The sequence below is a fragment of the Cetorhinus maximus genome, chromosome 7 (genome assembly GCF_964194155.1).
Source record: "Cetorhinus maximus chromosome 7, sCetMax3.hap1.1, whole genome shotgun sequence".
In the NCBI taxonomy this organism is placed as follows: domain Eukaryota; kingdom Metazoa; phylum Chordata; class Chondrichthyes; order Lamniformes; family Cetorhinidae; genus Cetorhinus; species Cetorhinus maximus.
In genome coordinates, this window is record NC_135885.1 from 48970731 (window position 1) to 48992483 (window position 21753).

A 21753-nucleotide genomic window follows, 5' to 3' on the forward strand; every position below is an offset into this window, starting at 1 on the left:
AAGATGCAGGAACAGTTGCCCTTCACGTTGTCGCACATCACTGACATACATGCCAGCCATGGTCTGTGAAGGCACATGATATGCCACATTGGGCTCTGCATTTCACATCCCTGAGCACCATGTGCTGCATTCCACAAAGACATCTACCCAAGGTTCCAACTGGAATCACCCTTCACCCTGCCAGAGCATTGAAGGTCATTGAACCTTTGTGGCACTGTGACCAGGTTGCCACCTCCGTCCAGGCCTTTTTGGTGACATGCAGTGGCCGCCTCTTGCTGTCCCTTGGTAGCAGGATGTGACAGCAGTCATTCACTGTCTCCCATAAGACCCTCAGGCACTCAGAGAAACGGGGGCGGATTGGACCTGGGCATTCCCGTTACACCTGGCATGGGATCTGGGCATCAATGCCATCTTGCACACTAGAGCAGCACTTCAAATTGGTAACAGAGACCAAACAAAGTACTACTGCAAACAAGCTTCCTGAGGCTTAGTGCCCCAGGCAGACTTCCAGCCTGCAGGGAGCTGCATTTAAATCCCCTCCCCAACCCTTCCTGTTCCTCTCGCCCTTCCTCTTCCTGCCTCTGCCGGAAGCGCTGAGCCTGTCTCAGTGCACGTTTCATGCTGGCCAGCAGTCAATTGGCCGGCCAGCGTAAAATTGCATTTGACAGCTGATCGCGGATGGAAGTGGATTCCACTTCTGCTTCTGGGCCTGCCGATCATGCTTGCATGGCACACGAAAAATTCAGGCCCTAAAGTTTTGCCTCAATGGCTTCTCAGACAGCCACACTCATTATGTTTGCTCTTGTTGAGACCATCTTTCTCCCGCATGGCTGTGATTGCTAACAGTACTGATTAACAACTGCGAGCAGCCTGTTTCGTTTTCCTGTTGCTTTTCATTGCTTCTTTCCCTGCCACTTATGTTCGCAGATGCCTGTTCAATGCTACTAAATCCCAGTTTGCCTCATCTCACCACCCACCAACCCAGATCCCCTGAGTTCACGGACCTTAGCACCCCAACATTGAATCCACACCCCAGAATTTTCTCAGACTGCAGCCACTCACTACATACAGACCATCCCGCATTGTCATACAAACAACCTTACCAAATGGCTCCAGATCCTCGTCTGCCTTCCCCTCCTCAAGGTCTTCTAAACCTCGGTACCTCACGATAGCTTCTAAACCTCTAGTTCCCTATCTGCCGTTTGCCATTGAAGAACTAGTCACCTCCACCTCCACACTTAGAGCCCACTGAGTATTCCCTAGCTTCAATTCTCCTATTTTTCTCCCAGATCCTCACATGCTGCTAGCATATGTTCCACCTTCTGCCACATAACTTTCCCATGCTCAATCTGTGTACCCACCTTAATGTTTGTATTTTATTCAAGGCACATTTCACTGTTAGATCTGCTGTGAATGTTAAAGTAAGTTATAGGCAAAATTTATCCCACGTACTAATAAATTATTTTAGGGCACTTGGCGAGAAATAGTGTTGGTTTCAAAAGCATTTGCCTTTCTAATTGTTTGAGAGCCATTGGGTAGAATTTAGTGTAACTGACATGGTTTCAGTCCACTGTTTGGAGAACCTGTGGGAAACCCACATTGCTTCTGAGGGGAGGTTCAACCGGATTAACTGGCCAGTGTCGGGCCTTACCCAAGGAGCAGAAAGGCGAAAGTCTCCATTGCTGGCAGCGTCACCGGGAGGGATGGCTACTGCAGCAATTCACCCACAGACAGCTTAGGATTGCTGAGGGATCCAGGCCATGACTGAGGGCAAGATGGGGTTTGTGAGAGGGGCAGAGAGGTCAGAGGCAAGGACATGGGGGTGGCTTTCAATGGTTACCCCCACCTAAAGCCAGGTCCCTCGATTGGGCTCTAAGTGCCTTTGAAAGAAGGACACCCACACCCAACCACCTAGAAGTCTGGGTTTGCCTGGCGGCATTCCAGAGGCATGGAAAAGCTGTGCCTGTCGCATGTAATCCCTGAGCCACCAATAAGTTCCAGTGGGCTCAGGGTAATTGGTACCAATTAGCTCATTAATGAGCCTAATTGACAATCTGCATGAGGGGATGAGTTTCCCCAAAGGCATGTTCTCACCTCCAATTTAATTGTGAGCGGTTTAAATTCTAAATGTTAGGACAGCATGCTTAGAAAGTGCACCAGTACGATGTAGTTTGGACTTAGTCTGCTATTCCACTAAATTACTACTTTGGGGTAGAACCAAATACAAGCCAGCAACTTCCCTATGGTAGGGGAAAAAGCAGTTGGTGAGAGGCAGACAGAACTAAGCTACTCCACATCACAGGGGTGCCAGATCAAGAGTAGCATAGATGAAGAATTGGGCTGCATGCCCTCTTGGTTGCAGCCGGTACATGACCTGAGGAGAAGTGAAAAGATTGGGAGAAGATAATTTGAAAAAAATGGATGCATGCATATTGCGTGACTGATCTTGGTTTTTAAGTAATATTTTCATGTATTGTGTAGACATGATGTGATTTAATAAATGTGTTGGTTTTGTTCCAGGAAAAAGCTATGGACAACTCAAGTCTCTGCCGTTGTAGTTAATAATTGATATTTATGAATGAACGCAGCTTGAACAGCTGAAAATATCAAAAATGTTACTGGTCTTAATTTTTCTAAATATTTGCCTAAAAGCAAAGTTTAATAAAGATTAATTTTCTATAAAAAAGTAGTAGTGATCTGAATAAGATGCATGGACACATTGATAAAAGCAAAAAACTGCAGATGCTGGAAATCCAAAACAAAAATAAAAATACCTGGAAAAACTCAGCAGGTCTGACAGCATCTGCGGAGAGGAATACAGTTAACGTTTCGAGTCCGTATGACTCTTCAACAGTACAGTTCTGTTGAAGAGTCATACGGACTCAAAATGTTAACTGTATTCCTCTCCGCAGATGCTGTCAGACCTGCTGAGTTTTTACAGGTATTTTTATTTTTGTTTTTGCACAGACACATTACCTGACTGTCAGGTGTCAGGCTCATGGCAAAATGCTATAAAGCTGAAGTTGTTTTTGCTTCCTATAGGGTGACCTGCCAGACACTCATGCAAAATTCCATGTCTTGTTTCTTTTCTTTGTGGCGGCCATGTTCTTCATCAGTTTACTATCGCTCTTCAGTTATCACTGCTGGCTGGTCAGCAAAAATAGATCTACAATAGGTAAGATGGTCTTTAAACTGGTTACAGATTTACTTTGATAATTGGAATAAAATTAAAACCTCCACAGTTGTGCCTTTTACAGATACATTGCTGTCTATAGTTGTTGTTATGATGTAAAAAAAAACACTTCTTAATTATGGCTATTCTATTAAAATATCATAATGAAGGGATTTTTTAAATCTATGTAGCAGGACCTTGATATATTTGTATTACTGATTTGAAAAAAAGTATTGTACTGCTGTTAACTGAGTACTTTTTCCCCAGAGGCTTTCCGCGCGCCAGTGTTCCGAAACGGCCCTGATAAAAATGGATTTAGCCTTGGATTTACCAAAAATTTAAAACAGGTGTATGGAGATCAAGGGAAATACTGGCTTCTGCCTATTTTTACAAGGTATGTTTTGTTCAGAGCTAAGGCAGAGTGTGTACCCATGGATCGCAACATGAACGAAGTGCATCATAGAGTGCAAGTTGAGAATTTGGTGAGAGTGGGGATTTGTTCAAGAGAGAAGCAGCTGCTCCTTTTTGCCTTTAATACTTGAATGCTTTGTGTAAGCTTGAGGCAGTAGATATTTAAAGTAAGAAACCTGTAATTAATACTTAATTTAACAAGTTTAAAATATTAATTTGTTTAAAAACCTAAAAGAAAATTGGGTGAAATAATTACATAAAACTTTAACCTGGTTTTAAATATTCAATTAATTAGAGATGACAGTGCAGGAAGTATGTCGCACTTGCAACATGTGAGAGTTTGTAGAGAGCAACATGACCTAAAGCAACCATACCTGCAGTAAATGCCAAAAACTTGAGGAACTTCAGCTCAGAGTTGTTGAACTGGAGTCCAAGGTGTAGACATTGTGATGCATCCAGGAAGGGGAGAGATACCTAGTCATTTTGACCCAGGAGGCAGTCACACCCCTTACACTGGAAAGTGGTTTAGATTTGGTTAGTGATCAGGGTCAAGAAGATGTAACTGCAATTTGGGTGGGTAAGGGAGCCTCAACCTTTGCCATTGTTCAACAGGTACAAAGCACTTGCTACCAATGTGGATAAGATCAAAGACTACAGGAGGATGGGAAAGTGGAACATTACATTGTGGAACAGGAAGCCATTCAAGTGAGGGGGACAATGAGAAGGAATGTCATAGTGGTGGGGAATAGTAAAGTCAGGCAGATGCTGTTCTTTGCAGCTGTGACCCAAAGTCCCAAAGCATATGTTGCCTGCCCAGTGCCAGGCTTAAGTACTGTTTCCAATGGCTCAAGAAGGATGGGGAGGATCTATGGTCCACATAGAAACCAATGCCATGGATAAAATTAGGAATCAAGTTCTCCTGAGAGAGTTTGAGGAGCTAGGATTCAAATTTAGAAGTAGAACATCAAAGATAATCCCTGGATTATTACCTGAACCATGTAGAAATTGGCATATGGACGGTGGAAGAGATGGCGAGTGCTTTGGTTTTGATCTTCCAGAATTTCCCAGATTTTACAATGGTCCCGGTGGATTGGAAGGTTGCAAATTCTGGTCAAGAAAGGAGGGAAAGAGAAAACTTGGAATTTATAATCCTGACATCAGTAGTAGGAAAATGCTAGACTCTATCATGAAGGACATAGTAATAGAAGATCACTATGATTAGGCAGAGTTAACATAAAACATGGTTTTATCACGTTTGACAAATCTGTTGGAATTTTTGAAGGTGTAGCTAGCAGGGTAGATAAGGGAGAACCAGTGATTGTGGTATATTTGGATTTTCAGAACGCATTTGATAACGTCACACAGCAGAGGTTGGTGCACTAGATTGGAGTTCATATATCATCATGGATTTAGAATTGGTTAATGGACAGAACAGAGTAGGAATAAATGGGCCATTTTCAGGATGGCAGGATAACTAATGGAGTGCCATAGGATAAGCGCTTGGACTTCAGCTATTTACCATCTATATCAATGTATTTGATGACGATACAAAGTTAGGTGAGAAAGTAAGCTGTGAGGTGGATGCAAAGACCCTGCAAGGGATATATACTAGTTAAATGAAAGGGTAATAAGGTGGTAGATGAAGTATAATCACAAGTAAGATCATAAGAATTAGGAGCAGGAGTAAGCCATTTGGCCCCTTGAGCCAGCTCTGTCATTCACAGAGATCATGGCTGATCTGATCGTGGCCTTAATTCCACTCTCCCGTCAACCCCCTTTTAACACTTGACTCCCTTGTAGATCAAAAATCTGTCTAACTCAACATTGAATATATTCAAGGACCCAGCTTCCAGTGCTCTTTGGAAAGAGAATTCCAAAGATTAACGACCTTCTGAGAGAAGAAATTCCTCCTCATCTCCATCTTAAATGAGAAACCCCTTATTTTAAAACTCTGCCCTCTAGTTCTAGATGCTCCACGAGGGGAAACATTCTCTTAGCATCTCCCCTGTCAAGCCCCCTCAGAATCTTATCAATAAGAATCATCTCTTACTCTTCTAAGCTCCAATCAGTGTCAGCCCAACTTGCTCAACCCCTCCTCATAAGACAACCCCTTCATCCCAGGAATCAGCCTAGTGAACCCTCTCTGAATGGCTTCCAATGCAAGTATATCTCTCAATTAAGGAGATCAAAACTGTACACAGTACTCTAGGTGTGGTCTCACCAATGCCCTGTACAATTTTAGCAAGACTTCTCTACTTTTCAAAGAATGGTTGCAGCATAGAAGGAAGCCATTTGGCTAATCATGTCCATGCTGGTCCTCTGAAGAAGCAATTTACCTTGTGCCACTCCACTGCCTTTTCCCCATAGCCCTGTACATTTTTCCTTTTCAGATTATGATCCAATTCCCTTTTGAATCCTTTGATTGAACCTGCCTCCACCACACCGTCAGGCAGTGCATTCCAGATCCCAATAATTTAATGTGTAAAAAAAAAAAATTTCTCATGTTGCCATTACTCCTTATGCCAATTACCTCTGTGTCCTCTGGTTCTCAATCCTTCCACCAATGGGAACAGTTTCTCCCTATCTACTCTGTCCAGGTCCCTTGTGATTTTGAATACCTCTATCAAATCTCCTCTTAGCCTTCTCTTCTCCAAGGAGAGCAGTCCCAGTTTTTCAAATCCATCTACATAAATGAAGTTTCTCATCCTGGAACCATTCCCTGGAATCTTTTCTGCACCCTCTCTAATGCCTTTACATTCTTCCTATAAGTGTGGTGCCCAGAACTGAATGCAATACTCCAGTTGCAGACAAACCAGTGTTTTATACGGGTTTATCATAACTTCCTTGCTTTAGTACTCTATGCCCCTGTTGATGGAGCCCAGGATACCATAAGCTTTATTAACTGCTCTCTCAACCTGTCCTGTGGCCTTCAGTGATCTGTGTAAATATGCAATTATTGCTTAAAAAAAAAAATACTTTTTTTGTCAAAGCTTTTCGTCTTGCACTCATCAGGACAATTCGCAAGAAAATACCAATGTCAGGGGAAACAACATATTTACACTGTATGAGAAGAGAGTGCTGATATGTTGGCAAGTGGACTCTGATTGGTAGAGGCGTTGCCATGGAGAATGCACCAGTGATGGTGACTGACAGTTAACTGCCAAGCATTGTTTGAAATTTAAACCTGGCAGTTTGACTCTTGATTGGTCAAGACATTGCCCTGGGGAATGAACCAGTGAATGGCTGTCACTTATTTTGTTTAGCTGAAACAGGTGCAATGTGTGTACATGTTCTTTCTGTCTGCAAAAAACAGGGCCCTTTGTATTAATATATGTAGCTTCCAGTACACGTAAATGCGCCACACTGTGAGCCCAACTGATGATCTTAAATTGGTTGTCAGCATAATTCTTAGCACACTGAGGATTATTTAGCAAATGTTTTCCAACCGCCGAATCACATCTAATGTTGGACACTGTGTTTTGAGTTTTGCAAGTACGGGCTGGTTGGGTATGAACGGTACCTTGCCCGTTGCGAACAGCAGAAGGGACATGCTGTTTGATACGATCCACCAGTCTTTGGGACGTACGGCCTACACACCTAGCATCACACTCGGACTGAAATTTATATACCACATTACTCATTTGTGTGACGGACAGACTTCTTTTTGGCTTGACGGCAGTATCCTGTTAATGGTGAATACCATTTGTGTTGCTACTGCATAGTAGCAGCATGAAACAGCCAGCTTCATCTGTTGTTCAAATTTTGAGGTACCTTGCCCTTCCAGGGTAAACTGAGGTAGACTGGGCACTTTTCAGGGCTGAAAGTGATGGCTTTGAGTCTGCTCATGAGTTTGCACAATATACAGATCACGGTAGCCATTTTCCTGCAGGCTGGCTTTGATGTGCCCTATTTCAGCATCAAGCTTGCATGGTGAACAAATGGCTCGGTCCCCATTTACGAGGTTTTCAATAAGGCCAATCTTATAGTGCATGGAACTGTAAGAGTCCCAACGTGTGTATTGACCAGTGAAGATAGGCTTGTGGTAGACCATGGTAGAGAACCCCCGGCAGACTTCTCAACTAGTACGTCAAGGAAAGGGAGTTAATTTAACTGCTCCATTTCAAAGATGAATTTGAGTGCAGGATGGAGCCCATTAAGACATGCAAGGAAATTATTACATGCAGCTGCGGATTTAAATATAGCAAATGTATCATCCACATATCGGAAATATGCAAGGGGTAGAAGGTTAGGTGCCATTGCATCGAAGATACGTTTCTCATGGAACCCAACAAAGATGTTTGCAAGAGCTGGGCCTAGAGGGGATCCCATGGCAACACCATCTATTGGGCATACATGGTGTCATTAAAACTGAACTCAACTGCGTGAGTTGCCGAGTTCATAAGCTCAATGAATACTGATTCACGCAATGGTAGCTGCAGCACAAATATCTATGGCTTCCTTAAGTGGAACATTGGTGAATAGGCTAGCAATGCCAAATGAGCACGTGGACACAGCATTGTTATTGATATGCAAATTATGTATGGTCTTCGCAAATGTGAAGGAATCCTTCACTGTGTATCTGGAAAATTTGCTCAACACTGACTTAATGGGCTGCATCCTGCGCTCAAATTCACCTTTGAAATGAAGCAGTCAAATGAATTCCCTTTCCTTGATGTGCTCGTCGGGAAATCTGTCAGGGGCTTCTCTACCATGGTCTTACTGCCAGCCTGCCTTCACTGGTCAATACACGCATTGGGATTTTTGCAGTTCCACGCGCTATAAGGTTAGCCTTAACGGCAACCTCGTAAATAGGGCCTGAGCCATTTGCTCACCATGCGAGCTTGATGAAAAGCTTCATCAAAAAATTCTCCTTTTTCAGCAATACTCAAATTCTGTACTACCAAACAACTATTTATATATAATAATACTCCATCCCCCTTGCAATAAAGGCCAACATCCATTTGCCCTTCTAATTATTTGCTATATCTGTATACTAGCATTTTGTAATTCATGTACAAGGTAACTCAGATCTTTCTGTACCACAACATTCTGCAGTCATTCTCCATTTAAATAATATTCTGCTTTTCTGTTCCTCCCGCCAAAATGGACAACCTCACATTTTACCACATTAAACTCCATCTGCCAAATTTTTCCCACTCACTTAACCTATCTATATTCCTTTGCAAACTTTTAGCCATCTCCTTACAACTTGCCTTCCTATCCAACTTGGTATGGTGAGCAAATTTGGCTACAGTACACTTCGTCCCTTCATCCAAGTCATTAATATGGATTGTAAATAATTGAGGTCCCAGTCTGATCCCACAGTTACAGTTTGGCAACTTGAAAATGACCTATTTATCCTGGCTCTCTCTGCTTCCTGTTAGTTAGCCAATCCTCCATCCATGTTAATATATTACCCCCAACACCATGGGCCTTATTTTGTGCAGTAACCTTTTATGTGGACCTTTATCGAATGCCTTTTGGAAATCCAATATACTAGATCTACTGGCTCCCCTTTATCCACTCTACTTGCTATGTCCTCAAAGAACTCTAATAAATTTGTCAAACATGATTTGCCTTTCACAAAAGCATGTTTACTCTTCCTGATTGTATTATAATTTTCTAAATGTCCTGCTACTACCTTAATAATGGGTTCTAGCATTTACCCAATGACAGATGTTAGGTGAACTGGCCCCTGCTTTCTGTCTCCCTCCTTTCTTGAATATAGGTGTTACATTTGCGCTTTTCCAATCTGGAGAATTGTGAAATTATTCACTTTGGTAGAATAGAAAAGCAGAGTATTTTTTAAGAGAGACGAGTGAATGCTGATATTCAGAGGGATTTGGGTATCCTTGTACATGAATTATAGAAAGGTAACATGCAAGTACAGCAAGCAATTAGATAGGTAAATGGTATGTTAACTGTTGCTGCAAGAGGGCTGGAGTATAAGGGTAAGGAAGTCTTGCTGCAGAATGTACATTAATTTGTGGGATGTATGCGTTGTTACTCAAGGCCAGTGTTTAGAACCCATCCCTAATTGCCATTGAGAATGTTGGTAAGCTGCCGTCTTGAACCATTGCAATTAAAGTGGTGTAGGTACACAGACCCACTGTGCTGTCAGGGCGGTAGTTCCAGGATTTTATCCCAGTGACAGTGAAGCCATGGCGATATAGTTCCAAGTTAGGATGTTGTGTGACTTGGAGAGGAACTAGAAGATGGGGTTCCCATATGTCTGCTGCCCTTGTTCTTCTAGGCGGTAGAAGTCACAGATTTGGCCTGTGCAGTCGAAGGAGCCTCAGTCAGTTGCTATAGTGCATCTTGTGAATCCTTAAGTTGGCCAATGATAGTGCCAATTAAGTGGGTTGATTTCGTCCTGGATGGTGTCGAGCTTCTTGAGTATTGTTGGAGCTGCGTTCATCCAGGCAGGTGGACGGTATTTTTTTTTATTCGTTCATGGGATGTGGGCGTCGCTGGCTAGGCCAGCATTTATTGTCCTCATTGCCCTTGTTCAGATGGGCATTTAAGAGTCAACCACATTGCTGTGGGTCTGGAGTCACATGTAGCCAGACCAAGTAAGGACAGCAGATTTTCTTCCCTAAAGGACATTGGTGAACCAGCTGGGTTTTTGCAACAATCGACAATGGTTTCATGGTAATCATCAGACTTTTAATTCCAGATTTTTATTGAATTCAAATTTTGCCATCAGCCATGGTGGGATTCGAACCTGTGCTCCCAGAGCATTCTCCTGGGTCTTCGGAGTACCAGTCCAATGACAATACCACTATGTCACTGCCTCCCCATTGCACTCCTGACTTGTGCCTTGTAGTTGGTGGGCAGGCTTTGGGGAATCAGGAAATAACTTACTGCAGAATTCCCAGCTTTAACCAGCTATTGTAGCCTCTATTAATATGATTAGTCCAGTTAAGTTTCTGATCAATGATAACCCCCAAGATGTTGATGGGGGATTCGGCGATGAATCTTATGATTGAATGTTATGGGACGATAGTTAGATTCTCTCTTGTTGGAGGCGATCACTGCCTGGCACTTGTGTGGCACCGATGTTATATGCCACTTATCAGCCCAAGCCTGAGTGTTGTCCAGGTCTTGCTGCATGTAAGACATGCATAAATTGCTTCAGTATCTCAGGAGTTGCAAATGGTGAACACTGTACAATCATCAGCAAACATCTCTACTTACGACCTTATGATGGAGGGAAATCATTGATGAAGTTGTGTGTACCTAGTATGCTACTCTGAGGAACTTCTGCAGCAATGTCCTGGGACTGAGATGATCAGCCTCCAACAACCATAACCATCTTCCTTTGTGCTAGTTACAACTCCAACCAGTGGAGAAGTTTCTGCCTGATTCCCATTGACTTCAATTTTCTTAAGACTCCTAGATGCTACACTTGGTCAAATGCTGCCTTGATATGAAAGGCAGTCACTCTCACTTCACCTCTGGAATTCAGTTCTTTTGTCCGTGTTTGGACTGTGGTGGTAATGAGTTCTGGAGCCAAGTGGCCCTTGCGGAACCCAAACTTGAGCATTGACAAGCAAGCTATTGGTGAGTTGGTGCCAATTGATAACATTCTCAATCGCTGCCTGCCATCATTTTGCTGATGATTGAGTAGACCAATGGGGTGGTAATTGGTCAGATTAGATTTGTCCTGCTTCTTGTGGTCAGAACATGGCTGGCGAATTTTCCACATTGTTGGGTAGATGCCAGTGTTGTAACTTATTGGAGCAGCTTGGCTAAGAGCATAAGTCTTCGGTACTACAGCCAGGATGTTGTCAGGGCCTGTAGCCTTTGCTGTATCCAGCGCCTTCAGCCATTTCTTGATATCATGTGGAGTGAATCAAAGTGAATGAAGACTGGCATCTGTGATGCTGGGGATCTCAGGAGGAAGCTGAAATGGATCATCGATTCTGCACTTCTGACTGAAGATCGTTGCAAATACTTCAGCCTTGTCTTTTGCACTGACATAATGGGCTCCCTCATCATTGAGAATGGGAGTGTTTGTGGAGTCTGCTCCTCCAGTTAGTTATAGAATCATGGATCATAGAATGTTTACAGCATAAAAGGAGACCATTCAGCCCATTGTGTCTATGCCAGCTCTCTTGAAGTGCAGGAGTTCTTTAATTGTCCATTTCCATTCATAATTGGATGATTTGATGGTAATAGTAGAGTGAGGGATACGCTGGGCCGTAAGTTTACTATTTGTGATTGAGTACAATTCTGCTGCTGCTAATGGCCCACAGTGCCTCATGGGTGCACAGTTTTGATCTGCCATCCTATTTAGCAATGTGGTAGTGCCACACAACACAACAGAACATGATCTCCATGTGATATTGGCACTTCGCTCCTACCAATACTGCCATGGACAAATGAATCTGTAACAAATAGATTAGGTTTTTCCTGCTTGTTGATTCTGTTACTGCCTGCTACAGGCCCAATCTGCCAAATATGCCCTTCAGGATGAGGCCAGCTCTGCCGGTAGTGGTGCTACTGAGCCACTCTTGGTGATGGACATTGAAGACCTTGATCCAAAGCACGCTCTGTGCCCTTGCTACCCTTAGTGCTTCTTCCAAGTGTTGTTCAGTATGGAGGAGAACTGATTCATCAGCTGAGGGAGGGTGCTTGGTGGTAATCATGAGGAATTTCCTTGCCAATGCTTGGCATGATGCATTGAGTATTCTTGGGGTCTGGAGTCAATGTTGAGGTCTCCCACTCCCTTCCCATTGTGGATCTATCTTGATGTTGATAGAGGAGTCTGGGACATTGGCTACGAGGTATGATTCGGTGAGTATGACAGTGTTAGACTATTGTTTGACTCATCTGTAGGACAGCTCTTCTAATTTTGGTGCAGGTGCCTAGAGGACAACTTTGCAGGGTCAACTGAGCAGGGGAGATGCCTTTGTTCTTTCCATTGCCTGGATCGATATCAGGTGGTCCATCCAGTTGTATTCTTATTTAACTCTCTGTAACAGTTTGATACAACTGAGTGGCTTGCCAAGCCCTATCAAAGGGCACATTGCTCTTGGTCTGGAGTCGCATGTAAAGTCAAACCGGGTCAGGTTGACAGATTTCCTTCCTTGAAGGACATTAGTGAGCCAGATGGGTTTTTACTACAGTCTGGTAGTTGTATGATCATGAATGATACCAGCTTTTTATTTCCAATTTATTTATTAATTGGATTTAAATACCCACCCCGAGCTGCCAGTGTGAGATTTAAACTCATGTCCCTGGATTAGTCGTCCAGTAACATTATCACTATGCCTCCATTCCCCTAAGTAATTACACTGTTAAGCACTTACTTTAAACATTAGTATCAAAGCTTAGTGGCTTAGAATTTATGCATTGCTTAGCATTAGCCTTTCATATTAAAGCACAACTTAATTCATACATTAAATATCCCAATGCTATCTTAACTAACATAAGAAATGGGAATGATTATAAAACACAACTATTTTTGATGTTCGCAGAAGTATTTAGAGGGAAGTCATTGGCCTATCTTGTTCCAGTTTCAATCTCCCTTAACGAAACAAATTCACTATGTAAATAAATTACTCATTTACTTTGCTCCAACTATGTTTCAATATGCCGTACGTCCATGAGAACCCCCATTGCTGGTAGCGAAATGTATGTCGTCTTCCTGTTTTTATCTTTCAGCCTCGGTGATGGGTGTTCTTATCCAACTCGCCTGGTCAGTCAAGATCCAGAACAACCCAACATAATTAATCACGTTGAACCTGCCAAAAAGTATGTTTACTATCTTTATTTATAAATATCTATTAATTTAATATTCCCTTCAGCAAACTCTGTTTGCTGCCTATTGAATTATTTTTCATGAGCAAAATGTTCAAGCAAAATTAGAATTGGTAAAGCAAAATGTAACAGACAAGCTTCCAAGTGCAGCATTTAAACTGGACAAATACTTGTTATAATAGAAAATTGATAAACCCATCTTTCATATCCAGTATAACTGAAGATTGAGGAGTGCACCAATGACTCTTCCATCCATTTGGTTTTCATTTCTCCCTGTACTGGTGATAAAAATATCAGTTTTGAAACTGTTCCAGTTTCATTATTAAAATATGTTTGCCGCCTTCTACACCTATTTGAATCTGACCTATTTCTTAAAGCACTTCATGTATAGATGATACTTAACCTTCTCTAATCCTCAGTGAAGGATGACATGATTATTAGAAACCAATTATGTGTCGCTACTGCCAAGATATAAACTTTATACCTGCCTCCCTAGGCACCATGATACACAACTATGTGGCCAATAGGGACAAAAGCTTGGACACCCCTGCTTGATGCGTTGTTACAAATTCAGCATTACTTTGTTTTATAATCAATGCCCCTATGTATTAAGGCAAGAATCCCATTTTGTTTTCTCTTTACTCTCACTTATAAAGATCTATATATCTGCACAAACAAATCTCATCTTCTCCACTCTGCTCACTTAGGGCATGTGGGAGATTTTCCTCTGCCCTGAGCCAGGCAAATCAGCGTTCCTCAGACTCAAAACCCATTGCATTAGGTCTCTGTACCCATTGTGTTGCCTGGGACTTCTACATTGATTGAAATTATGTAATTTCCAGTCAATCGCCTTTATCTCCAACTCCTTTTTTCACTTTTTTTGTTTTTATTTTGAACCTAATTAGGTCTGGGTCACTTATTTGTCCTGTTAGTCACCCATAGTTACAACTTTTTACTGCTACACCTCTGAACTGCTAATAAACCTTATCCTGATTTCTTTTCTACTATTCTGTGATCTGTAATGTACTCCCAATGTGGCAACAAATCGCTTATTATTCCTTTAGGTAGCCTAGGCAGACTAAGCACCATGATTAATTAAAAGCTGCAGTCATGTGTTCCACTGCCCCTGCACCATTTGTGAAATTCCTGAAAATGTTTTAGCAAAAATATTTAGTTCCCATTCTTTTCCCCACTGAAAGCAAAGTTACATCCAAGGTCCCTACATTCTCCATTTGTGCCTCTGGTTCACCAACATATATGAACACCACAGATCTGACTATTCATATTCCTTGGTATTCATTTTCCTTCTATCTTTTCTTGTTATTTGTTTCATTGCCCTTTTACACACCACATCTGTGCTCTCTGTGTTTTAAGATTTGCCTCCGTAGTTCAAGTACAGCTAACCCATTTCATCTTTCTCCAAGGACATTGATGATGTTATAAAAGCATTTCAGTCTGACAACTGAATGTGGTTAGAAACATAATCCTTTTACTGTTTTCAGTTAATTCTTTGGTAGGTGCATTGGGGTGAACTTTAACCTCCAAAATAGGGTGAGTCAAGGTCAGATCAGATGTTAAAATTTTAAAAATCTGAACCCCAGCTGGAACCTGCTTCCAACCTGCCCACTTCTGTGTTTAACTGAGATAGAGACTGGGCTGGTTCCTGTCAGATGTGTTGACAATTTAAATATTGTAGTAAGGCTGGCAGCCTCTGATGTAACTGACTTTGCAGGTTTAACAATGGCTTCCTGATTGTTCCAGGCCTTGGGAAATCTGGCAACTGAGGGAAGATGAGGACAGCTTGGGGGAAATGGGGTGTTTTTACAGCTCTGTTTGTGGAGCAGGGGTGCTTCCTCTGACCTCTCCTCCCCTCTCACCCAGCATCCAACCTAAAGATCCCCAGGCTTAGGGGTCAGAGCTATCTGTCCTATGGCCTGTTGTAGAGTTCTCCCTCAGTCATGCTGACTTCCTGGTGGGGAACCTGTCAAGGAGAAAAGACACACAATGTAGAACTAAAACACCACAGCATGCAGGAAAACCTGCTTCCCTGTTAATATCCAGGTAGTTGAGTTTAAGCAGGAGATATACAGAGAGATTAACACAGTTATCACGATTTTCCTCTGGGTGTGAAGTATAACCTTTGTCCTCAAAACCTTACAACTGCACTTCCAAAATCCTAAAGACCTAGCCTTTGGCCCGCCATTCACCACAAGTTTTCTGCAGTTACTGATTTACTCAACCACAAACTCAGTTCCACCTTGGATTCCTTGGTACCCAATAAAACCATTATTCTCTCACTCTGACAATTTATCCTAGAATGGCCCTCATCTCTAGTCTCAAGTCCAAGGTATCCAGACTTGAAAGCCCACGGCGATCAGCTGGTTTAGCCATCCATCATTAGATCTGACTGGACCTCACAAAACACAATTCGGGTTCTGCTCTAAACAGCTAACTATTCCAGGATCATCCAGGAATGCAAAGAGAACCTCCACTTCTTTTCTGTACTGCAAACCATTTTCTTAAATCCCTCTTACCTGTTTCCACCACTCTCACCTCCGAGAAGCACAAGGAGCGCATGGACTTCCTTGTCACTAAGATCAAGGGCTATTGATCAGTTGCCTCTGTTGTGACCCTACCTTCCACTAAGCGACTCAACCAAACTTCCTCTAAAGTTCTCCTGCCCTAGCCCTGAAAATGTGACTTTCCCTAATTTCTCTCTTATCTCCCCTCATACCCCTTCCAAGCTCATCTGCTTTCATCCACCTGCTCCCTTGGCCCTCTTCCTAATAAACTGTTGACCATCAAACTTCCCCTCTTGGCCCCCATGTTAGCCAATATTGCTAATGGTACCCTCTTTTCAGGTGTTGTCCCTCTCTCCTTTAAATTTGCTGTCATTATCCTTGTCCTCAGGAATCCAATCCTTTCTCCCACGAAGCTTGCAAACTACTGCTGCATCTCCAACTTCTCTTTTGCCTCAAGTCATTGAACATGTTGTTGCCTCCCAAATCTGTACCCATCTTTCCTGGAACTCCATGGGCAGAACATTGCGTTCATCGCGCGGGCGCGCCTTCAACCTGAACAAGCGTAAAATGACACGCGATGACAGCAGGTGAGCATCCTGACGTCATCACGTGATATTTCGGTCAGCAGGCGCACGCAGGAGTCGGCAGCACGTCTGCCAACAATTAACAGGCCTATTAAGGCCATTAAGGTTCTAATTAATGAAATTTTTCGCTACCCATCCAACCTTATGGTTGGCGGGCAGGCGAAAAAGCCAAGTGGCCTGTGGATATTTTGCGAAATCTCATCCATGGGCAGGATGAGGTTTCATTTAATGATGATTTAAAAAAAAAAAAATTTTCAAACTAATTTCTAATATATTCCTCATATATATATATTCACATGAGGGGACATGTTATTAACATTTTTAAATTCTTTATTTTTAAAAATTCTTCAGCTGCCTGAGGCAGCTCTGTGGCTCAGAGAGCTTTTACTGCATGCGCCCCCATGCATGCGCACACTTTCATGCTCGCACCCCTCCCGCCCCCACCTCGGCAGCACTGAACGCTGCAGCACGTGTTTCACGCTGGCTAGCCGTTAATTGGCCAGCCAGCGTGAAATCCATGACAGAGCCCGATCGTGGGCAGCGATTAGCTTTGCGACCTCTCCCAGGCCTGCCTGCTGCACCTACTTGACGAGGGCAAAATTCTGCCCCATGTTTCAATCCCTCCAATCACCCCTGCCACAATACCAAAAAGACTCCTATCAAAATCACAAATGATATCCTAGGTAACTATCAAAGGTAAACTATCTCTCCTCTTCATCCTCAACCTGCCTACAGCCTTTGACACAGTTGACTACAACAAGCTCCTTGGAAGCCTCTCCACTTGTCCAGCTGGGTGGGACTGCTCTCAAATGGTTCCATTCTTATCTATCTACTCATATCCAGAGTATCACTTGCAGTGGCTTTTTTTTCCTGCTCCTGCACCATTATCTCTGGTTTTCCTTCCCTTCTATTTCTCATCAACATGCTACATCTGTGACACCATTCAAAGGCACTGTATGTACACTGATGAAACCCAGCTCTAGCTCACCACCGTCTCTGTCAACTCCTCCACTGTTGCCAAATTATCAGAATGCTTAACCAATATCCAATACTGGATGAGCAGAAATTTCCTCCAAATAAATGTTGGAAAGACTGAAGGCATTATTTTCACTGCCCTCTCCAAACTCTATTCCCTAGCAACCAACTCCATCCCTCTTCCTACAACTGTCTGAGACTAAACCACAATGTTTGCAATCTTAGTGCCAAATTTGACCCCAAGATAAGCTTTCAACCACATATTTGCACCTCCGTAACATGGTCCGACTTCACTCCTACCTCAGCTTCTCTGCTGCTGAAATCCTCATTTATGTCTTTGTTACCTCTAGACTTTACCATTCCGACACATTTCTGGCTGGTATCCCACATTCCACCCTCTTTAATTTTGAGATTATCCAAAACTCTGCTGCCTGTGTCCTAACTTGCACCAAGTGCAGCTCATCTATTACAATTGTGCTTGCTGACCTATCCTCCTGGTCAAGCAGCAGTGTCTTGATTTTAAAATTCTGTGTGCGCAAGTGAGTCTGGCCTAAATATTTTAAATGGCGATGTTCCCCGCTAACTCTGCCTGGCACGCAGCCATTTCATACTTGAATGAGCATAAATTGGCTGCAGGCAGGACTTCTGCCCTTCACTGAGGAGGAAGTCCCGCCTTAGGGAGCTGCCAGCCAATCTGAGTGAGTCTGCACGCGAGTGTGTGTGTGTGTGTGTGGCTGAGACTGGGACTGAGCCTGGCACACAGACACCCTTCCCCCGCCCCCTCCCCGTAAACCTATCCTCAAAGCAGGCCAGGAGAGGAGGAAACCCTAGGCTGAAAGGCAACCTGCTTCCGACTCCCACTTTTGTATGAATTCTGCCAAGGCCAGCTACGAGTGTACACCACCAGAGGCGAACACAAGGTCAGTTTTAGTTGAACCCAAATCCTTCGCTCGGCCCCAATCCCCACTCCCTTCCCTGGTGATCAGGACTTGTGACCTAGTCTGTCTGTCTCTCGCTCTGCTTCTTAAGCAAAAAGGCAAAAAATGTTTTATTAGTTGGCTCTGCTGCTTGGGACTTTTTAATGGTCATTCTTATTAATTTTTTAAGTAATCAGTTTATTGCTTTGGTATTGATTTTTTTTTTTGAAGTTCATGTTTAAAGTCGTGCCAAACTTTATGGGAAGAATTTTCCTGCCGTCCGAGTGCAGGAGCAGGTGCGTGCAGGCACACCTCCGATCGGCACCCCCGATTGGGGGTGCTCTACCATTTTAAGTGTGACGTCTGCTGGGAAGCGCTATGCGCTCCCTGTGCGGGCAGGGCGGGATTCCCTAAGCACATTGAAATGAATTGAAATGATGCAGGGTGATGTCAGGAGTTCTGCCCGACGTCATCCCACGTCATTTTACGCATCGGCGAGAGGGCCCACCGACCTCAATATCCTGGCCTATGTTTCTGAAATTTGCTCATTGGCCTCTTAAGTGAGAAAAAAATTGAAATGTAGCCCCTCATGCGAAAAGGTTGGGCAACCCTGCTGTATGAACTCTGCATTCCTCCAACTCTGGCTTCTTGTGCATTACCCAATTCCTTCATCCCACTATTGGTGATCATGCCTTCAGCCATCTAGCTTAAGCTCTAGAATTTGTTTTCTAAACCTTTCCATCTCACTCTCCTTTGATACGTACCTTAAAGACTACATCATGTGCACTCCTGTCTCCTTCTTTGGCTTGGTGTCAGTTTTTGCCTGATTACACCCCTGTGAAGTGCCAGGAGTTGAGTGCAAAAATTGAGGCTCGCACTCCAATGCAGTACTGAGGAAATGGTGCACTATCAAACGTGCCATCCTTCGGATAAAATGTTAAACTGAGATGCTATTTGCTCCCTCAGGTGGATGTAAAAGTCCCATGCCACAATTTCGAAGAGCTGGTGTCCTGGCCAATATTTATTCCTCAATCAGCATCACAAAATCAGATTATCTGGGCAATAGCACATTACTGTTTGTGGGAGCTTGCCGTGCTTGAATTGGCTGCCATGTTTCCTATATTACAACAGTGATGACACTTCAAAAGTACTCATTACCTGTAAAGTGCTTTGAGATGTCTGGTGATTGTGAAAGGCACTATCTAAATGTGAATCTTTTTCTTTGTTTTTTTGGGAGTGTTTTACTATACTGAAAGTTCTGTATTGATGCAAGTTGTTGTAATTGATATAGTTCTTTGTCACAGTATTGCAGATGGACAGTCGCTTCCTCCTAGACCATTGAGTGAATCTCAAAATCGATTGTTGGGAGGGACTGATCAGCACTGGATAGATGGTGAATCAGATGAAGAAAGTTCCAAAGGGGGTAATATATTCCACAATGTTATGATTGTTGGCTATATAGATTGATAAAGAATACATTTATCTTGAATTAAGACATTTTACTTGGTCAGGAAGAATTGTCTTGAAAATAACCTCGTAAATGTACGTACTCCCAATTATTTTAATACGTTTACTTTTAAAATTCTCATCTTTGTTTTCAAATCCGTCCATGGACTGGCCCCTCCTATCTCTAATTGACTTCAGCCCTGCAAACCTCCAAGACATTTGCACTCTTCTAGTTCCAGCCTTTTAAGCATCCTTATTTTAATTGCTCCCACCATTGGTGGCCATATCTTCAGCTGCCTCAACCCTAAACTCTGGAATTCCCTCCCTAAATCTCTCCAGCTCTCTACATTGCTTTCCTCTTTTAAGACACTCCTTAAAGCCTATTTCTTTGCCCAAGCTTTTGATCATCTGCCCTAATATCTCCTTATGTAGCTCAGTGTCATATTTTGTTTTATAATTCCTCTGGGAAGTGCTGTAGGACATTTTATTACATTAAAGACGCTATCTAAATTGTTGTTTTCTGTTATTTTCTATTGTCAAGCCAGTTTTCAATTCAACTGGCTAAATAGTCTTTAATTCTCACCTACCTGTGGTCTTCTTTAAAAGTATCACATGTAGCTTTATTAAATACTTTCAGGAAACCACTTGAAATTATATGGACCAGATGCCCTGATCCACTAAGTTCATTTCCACCTTAGAATTCCAGATTTGTTATGTTTCAATTGTTTCTTCTAAAGCCATGTTGACTACTACTGGTTGTCCTGAGTTCTTTCATGAAGAATGATAATTAGACTTGCCCTGACTTATTTAACTGTGGTGACGCTTAGCACTTCAAATTGAAAGTCCAAGCATATAACGTTGCAGCAAGTAAATGCAGGCATCTGGTACTTAATTTCATAAACCTTCAATCTGATTGCTTAAGGATTTATAAGCAAACAGATTTTGAGGATGTTTAAATTAAATTGGGTTAATTTAATGCCAAATCAGATACAGAAAGAGAAATAAAGAGAGAAAGGAAGATTGGATCAAGACACAAATAAAAGAAACACAAAGGAAATGTTTTTTAAAAGTTAACTTAAAATTTTATATTTATAAAATTTACAGTAACAAAAACTTGAAGGATTAAGACTTCACACTTGTAATAGATAATTTCAACAAGGTTGATTGATAGTAACACTTATCACATTGTCAAAAAAGTACTTAGACTTAACTTTCTGTGGCAAACTTAAATTCAAATCTACCCTGCAAATAGAACAACTTCATAGCGTTGAAGGCATTTGAATGATAAGCCAGAAAGTGAGATGGTTTTTTTTCACAAAGCATCTCGGACAACAACTTTTGTACTTCCATGTTTAACCTACACATCTTCCCTCACCTGAAATTGCTATACAGCTTGCGCATAAGTAATGGTGAGAACCATGAGCCTCACTATTATTTTGACAGCAAATTATGCCCTATTGTGTCTGCCTCTGAGAAGGGTGCAGGCTGCCTGGTAAGTAGTAAGCTACTTATGAAGTATGCGCCATCAGGAACACTGCTGCCAGCCCTGATCCCTGATTTCTAGGCACTTGCCTTAAAATACACTGTCCCTCTCCAGCCCTGATCTCCTGAGGCCAGTGATTTTTCCTTCCTCCCCAAAATCCCATCCATCCTCTGAGGCCACTGATCCTCCTCCCCTCTGCCTTATTGTGACAGTCCACCACCCCATCCCAAACTCTGAAATCTGCAATCATTCACTTACCTGAGGGCTGCTCTGTCACTAACAGGTCTTTATACCTCTTTCCCACAATTCTGGCCGTAAAATAACTAGGTCTGAGACTCAGTACCTGGGGTTCCTCGTTGTGCATGGGACAGCTTTGCCCAAAAATGCACCCTCCCAAACTTCTAAACCTAAATATTTTACCTTAAAAAATTTCCAAATGAGAAAAATGTTCTAAAGCTCAAAATGTTAATTTTATTGC

General features: G+C 42.6%; 1 protein-coding gene across 2 annotated transcripts in view; it reads left to right on the forward strand.

Annotated features, from left to right (window-relative positions):
• Nucleotides 1–21753, forward strand: part of LOC144682768 (palmitoyltransferase ZDHHC20-B-like) — a 129971-nt gene that overhangs the window by 104513 nt on the left and 3705 nt on the right. For both annotated transcript variants that reach the window (XM_078545443.1, XM_078545444.1), the window contains 4 exons: nucleotides 3043–3175; nucleotides 3440–3566; nucleotides 13253–13342; nucleotides 19651–19769. In XM_078545443.1, the coding sequence (XP_078401569.1) occupies nucleotides 3043–3175; nucleotides 3440–3566; nucleotides 13253–13342; nucleotides 19651–19769 (469 nt within the window). The remainder of the gene's footprint in view (nucleotides 1–3042; nucleotides 3176–3439; nucleotides 3567–13252; nucleotides 13343–19650; nucleotides 19770–21753) is intronic.